Raw genomic sequence first — 6,138 nt, forward strand, 5'->3', positions numbered from 1 at the left:
GTCCGCAGAGTGATCATTAAAAGTGTTTGCCAAACTAACCCCATAGTTGTGGGTGGATTCAGTTAATGAGATAGCTCAATGGCACCACCTAGAGCCTTGGGGAAAGCAAGAGACTAATGAATGCATGTTTTCCCTATCTGTTTTTCTAAAACCTAGCCAGTAAGTAAGCTGTCTTGCTTACAGCAGACCTTAGGAACATGAAGTTCATAGGTGCAAAAAGGAAAGTACCCTTAAGGCCATTGGTTGATGCCTTCTGAAGCTTTCTTAATATAAGACAGTTCTCTGGCCGGAGACAGGTTCGAAGCTACATGCCTGTATGTTGTTTGAAACCTCTGCAGCTGGTAACTAGAACTGTCACTGCAGAGTGTATATAGTTCATACTTGGTTGAACAATGGCAATAGACTAGCCTGAACTCAGGTTTACTGCTGTTTTTCTCTTCACTTTTTCAGCCTTTATCACAAATTCCCTGATGAATCCTATATGGATGGTGAAAACCAGAATGCAACTGGAACGGAAGTAAGTAACTAAAGGAGATGGGATTCTGCTAAATGGCCAAGGGAGCCTCTGGAAAACTTAGGTGTTTTTTCTGATAGCTGTTTAGACTTTGGTAGATCTTCCCCTATTTCCCCAGTTCTCACTTTCATTTTTGAAGCTACCATCCTGGTCATGCTGAATGTTTAGGTTTTGGGTGCTGGTTTAATCTGATTCACAGTTTCTACAGAGGGATGCATAATCTGCCTCCAGCCTGAGTTAGATTCAGGTTTTGGTTCCACTGTAAAATTCCAGTAAATTTAGGCATAGCAATAATTTGCCCTCAGATCCTGCTTTAAACAGTCTTCTGAACCTCAGGGGTTGGTGTTGAGGCTAAATACGTCAGTGACTGATGTGCTCTGATATGGCAGTGATAGAGACTGTGGAAAGGTCAGGGGAGCTCACGTGGGAAGCCAAACATGGCTTGTAGTCCTTGTCCCACTTGGCAACATCTCTTGTGCTGGCCTTAGACCATACAGATACATGTGTTACAGCAGCACACTGAAGTTGCTGATACACAGTTTAGTAGCTATAAGCAGAAAGAGTGATGTTTTTTAAATTCTAATGAAGCAGGATTTGTTTACTTTCATAAAGTGTTCCAGAGGCAGCAGTGTTCCAGAATCTGTTGCAGTAGTTTAATGTTCTCATACTTCCTTCAGCATTGTATCAGAGTTAACCATACCTCCTGAAGGCAGAGAGGGAATTGGACAGTAATATCTTCCAGTTGAGTGATTCACGGTCACTGGTGGATATTGAAGCAATGAGGGATTCAGGTAATAAAGTGACTCCTTAGAATGGAAATTCTTTCCTGCAACCATGTCTTATGTGAAATAGGCAAGATCCTTTAAGACACCATCACTTATAAATTATTTATAAGCCTCAATTCCAGCACTTCGCAGGGTGTCACCTTTGGACAGAATGCTGCCTTATTAAAATGAAGGATTGTTTCTTGTGTAGGAGACTTATGTATCTTGGCCTGCTGAAGATAGCTTTAAGTGGAATTAGTAGTTTAATATAAAGCAGTGTCTCTTCAATACTTACTGTCTTTTAAAGCACTGATGTGAGCTGTCACGGACTAGTTAGAGCTGGAGCTGTAAGAGTTATTACATGTATGTATGAATTTGCAGAGCCAAGTGTGCATTCTCAGCAGAATAGTCCTGCTCTATGCAGCTCTCTTAAAGGATTTTTGAAGTAGAACTTGGTAGAGAACCATTGTGTAGTTTTGAAAAGTATTGAAAGCCATCAGTTTTTTGGGGGGTTTTTTTGTTTTAACCTTTATTCTCATTCTGGGCTCATTATATTTTCTGTTTTTTTTTGTGTGTGTGTGTTTTGTTTTGTTTTGTTTTTTTTAGAGTCAGAGGTTCAAAACCAATGAATGCTCTGCAGTGTGCTAGATATGTTTACCAGATGGAAGGTATCCGTGGTTTTTATAGGGGCCTGACTGCCTCCTATGCTGGGATTTCTGAGACCATTATCTGCTTTGCTATTTATGAAAGTTTAAAAAAGCACTTAAAGGAAGTCCAGCTGCTCTCTTCTTCTCCTAACGGAACCGAAAGGAGCTCCACAAACTTCTTCGGACTGATGTTTGCTGCTGCTGTTTCCAAGGGCTGTGCCTCTTGTATTGCTTATCCACATGGTATGTTAACTTTTCCATTTGTGACTGCAGAACAGCTGTTGCCTCTAATGCAAGGCAAACAATGAGTTTTGTGGTTGTAAAATTCCTGTCTGTTTGAATGGCTGGTGCATGTTAGTGTGGCATGTGCATTGAGATTTTAAGTGCTGTTCTCATTATTCCTATCTAGCTACATAGTTGGTGACTAGCATCTCCTTGTTGCAAAACTACTCCAAAAAAAAAAAAAGTTGAGTGCCTATTGCATCCATTCTCTCTAATAGCCTCATCTATGTGAGTCTGCTGTTGGGTGCTTTTATGTATTTAGTTTATATGCAGGCTGAATAACAGCACTGTTGTATTTGGAAGTAATTAAGTATTTAGAAGAATAAATAGGTGAATAAACAGATGGAGGTTTGTTTTCTGATCATCTGGTTATCTGAATTCACATCTGAAGTGATACAAAGTCAGAAAAGCGTGCATGCATGCAAATCAAGTGGTGGGAAATGCTCAGTGGGTAATGAGTGGTGTTTCTGGATAAATGAGTGAATGTCATTGTGGTTTTATAGAGCAGTATTGGCTACATGAGTATCAGTGAAGTGTTCCCTTCTGTAGCAGCTTGACCAAGCAAATAATCCATTTCTTCCACATGGAAGGGCACACATCTTTAACTTTCCTTCTTCCCTGAAGGAGGACAGTGCATGCAGTATTTCATCTCTGAAAGCCCTGGCGAGCAGGCAATGGGTGCAGGGAAGTTTTAATGTCCCTGGGCCTTGCATACTTTTTTTTTTTTTTTTTTGATCTTGGTATGTTTCTGGGAAGGTGTAAGTCTTGTTAACCTTGGCCTCTTGTTTGACTTTTCTGCAGAGGTCATACGGACACGACTGCGAGAAGAAGGCACTAAGTACAAGACGTTCATTCAGACAGCACGGCTGGTAGCACGTGAGGAAGGCTATCTCGCCTTCTATAGAGGACTTTTTGCCCAACTCATCCGGCAGATACCAAACACAGCCATTGTGTTGTCCACTTACGAGTTAATTGTGTATCTGTTAGAAGACCGTGCAAAGTAGCAGAGCCAAGACTGCTGCTGCTGACTGTAGACCAATTTCTTCATTGAACAAATAGTCCTTAATGACTGATGCAGGTTGCATTGTTGGTGGAAGAACTACAAGTCTGTGATCACCTGCTGGATGTTTTCCTTTTGGATTCATGCTTTCTGAAAGGTTTTGAGTCATTAACGTTAATAGTTAATTATAACTTTTTTTTTTAACTTAATGATAATTAAGCAGCTACTAAATTAAATTACACTATTTAATTTAACTATATGTTTGTCCTTTTCCTTAAGCACAGCCATTGTGGTCAAGGAATGTACCTCATACCATCAAGTGGTCTCTTGGACTGATGTTCATTAAAACTGTATTAAAACTGAAGAACTGGCTTGGAAGTTTGAACCTTAGTCTTCCTACCACTAGTGTTGTGTCATCTTTTAGTACTAAAGTAAGCTTATGCCCAAATAACTTTGAGAGGTCTTTTAGTTTATTCGTGGTACATCACTTCTTGCTGTGTGAACATTCTGGAGCACTCAGGAGGCATACCAGAATCTGTCAGAAAAGCCACTTACACTGGTAAAATTTGCAAAATAAGTCTGTGGGAAGCTCTTCAGTAAAATGTCCGTAGTTACAGCACTGAGCATCTATGCACGAGTGTTTGCAAACTGACCCGTCCTGATTAACTGCTTTAGACCTTGCTTTTGTGAATGGCTAAGAGCATAAGGACAGTCAGTGTTTGAGGCCTGACCACCCTGTAGGAATTCCATGAGATGTGCTACCTTGGTCATGTATCCTGACCTAAGCCTTTTTCTACTGTGGAGCTGTTTTTTTGTGTTGAATTTTCCTTATTTTTCAGTGCTAGGGACCTGGAAAGTAGAAGAGAGGATAAGATAGGTCTCAAACACTACAATCTGTGAATGCAGTTCTGGATTCTGCTCTACAATATGACATTCAAAAATAAATCCCTCTTTATTTGATGTCTTTGTAGAGCAGCACTTCTAGTGGAACAGAGATAGTCTGTTATCTCATGGTCATGACGCTGGAGTTACCCACCAAAAAACCACAAAGCCTGTGTAGATACTTTCTTTATCATTATTTGATTTCTTAGAGAATGAAATAAGAAGGATCTGCCAGTCCTGTGCAACAGTGCTCACGTTTCACATTAATACAGTATCTGCCCACCCCCCTCCAGAAACACAATATTAAAGGGGAACTCTTCAACAGTAGTTATGATATAGTTCTTACCTTTCAGTTGTAAATCAAATATTCTACATAGTTGATCCAATCAGTGCTCTCATGAACATTAAAATGTACTTTTAATTTCAATAGTACCCTTATTGTTTGTATTGCACTAGTAATTTGTGATTAAAAGATAGTCTGCATAATAATTCCTGAGAGAGCAGGATAAAATATTTTAGAACTTACATCAGAAGAACTGTGTTTTGCTTTGGTTATTCTGTGCTCTCCTATTCATTAGTGTCATTTGCTTTGACAGCTGAAACAAACACTACAGCATTTGAGCCCAGCTTCAGTCTTCCCTGCTGTTGAACTGAACAATAAGCTTCTCATGATCTGAGCAGGTGTTGAGCTCTTGAGCATAACCAAGTGTTCACGGACATCTTTGACTTCAAGGAGCATATACAGCAGAGATGTTTTTCGGACTTGGAAGGATCATGCAGAGCATTAAGAAACAGCCTGTTAGTGAGTAGGGTTGTCTTTTTATAAGAGAAAGCTTTCAGGTTAATATTTGGTTGCAGAAATACAATGGATTCAAACCTAGCTGAACCTAGCTGGTGACTGGTACTTGATGTCATATTTGACATCAGTGTGATGGAGGAGCACAGTGCAAATAGGGTAGAGTGTGTGTGTGCCTCATTATGAGGCAAAACAGTGCAAAAATAGCTGATTTCTATTATGTTTCACTGAAAAGAGCATATCATGTTACCCTTAAGCTAAAATAAGAAACAGTTGAGTAACTAAAAACTGACATGGAGATGATACCATCTTTAATGCAGATGATGAGCAGTGAAAGCTTTAGTCTCTATAGAAGTCAAAACTGTCACAGAATGCTGTTTCTATTTTTAAGAACCAGGACACTTGTGCCGCTGCTCTGAAACTTCTGAGGTTTGCTTTCTTGAATTAGTATTCCTGTGTCGTCACAGCACTCTGGCTCTCTTAGACAGAGGTAGTCAAATGTGTAGACTGCTTTATAGCAATCATTTAAGAATGAGGGAACTAAATGATACTTTTGAGGGGTTTGGGACTTAGAGGAGATGATCAGATTTTTGCTTCAGCTCCTTCTGGTGGGAAAAGACGAGTTGGGATTTTTGTAGTTGTTCTTTAAGCTTTACTGCCAACCGTGACAAAGTTAGTCTTAATTTGCTGGAGCAGGAGGGGTGACCAGAACCAAGTCAGTTCCTGGACATAAACTAACAGTTCAATTGAAATTGAAAGCACATTGTTGCCGTGATAGTATGAGCTCCTCAGGTTGGTTATTTTAACTTTGGAAGCGTTTCATTTTTTGAAGCTGTAGACAATCTTCCCCCAAACCTTATGCTAAAAGACTTAATGCCTTCCTTTGGTCAACCGTGGTTACCTTGACATCCCTCAAAATCATCTGTTTACTTATCATTGTAATACTTCTTGTATTGTGACTGTGCCCCTTGTCAGCATTTATAGTTATTTTTGCACAAGTTCTTTATTAGTTCCTTTTAAGAAGGAAACTTTTGGTAAACAATGCATCTATGGTTGGACTGATAATACAGTCATAGGAAGGGAGGGCCTTCTGCAGAAAGAATAGAGAAGCTTTTGAGTGCAGAAGGCTTGGAGCTGGTGCAGAAAGACTTGACGTGCCAAATGACTGGGCTGCACTTCCTATTTCATTTGCTCTTATAAAACAGTCCCTGAATAATTCAGCTAAACAATGGAAGAAAGATGAATAAAATTGC

The 6,138-nt window shown here is 39.7% G+C and overlaps 1 protein-coding gene across 4 annotated transcripts in view; it reads left to right on the forward strand.

Annotated features, from left to right (window-relative positions):
* Positions 1-3,571, forward strand: part of SLC25A33 (solute carrier family 25 member 33) — a 53,830-nt gene extending 50,259 nt beyond the window's left edge. For all 4 annotated transcript variants that reach the window (XM_046903268.1, XM_025142570.3, XM_046903267.1 and 1 more), the window contains 3 exons: positions 451-517; positions 1,885-2,168; positions 3,009-3,571. In XM_046903268.1, the coding sequence (XP_046759224.1) occupies positions 451-517; positions 1,885-2,168; positions 3,009-3,211 (554 nt within the window). In that variant the 3' untranslated portion in view covers positions 3,212-3,571. The remainder of the gene's footprint in view (positions 1-450; positions 518-1,884; positions 2,169-3,008) is intronic.
* Positions 3,572-6,138: the final 2,567 nt, after the last annotated feature.

This window comes from Gallus gallus, chromosome 21 (genome assembly GCF_016699485.2).
Source record: "Gallus gallus isolate bGalGal1 chromosome 21, bGalGal1.mat.broiler.GRCg7b, whole genome shotgun sequence".
NCBI lineage: Eukaryota > Metazoa > Chordata > Aves > Galliformes > Phasianidae > Gallus > Gallus gallus.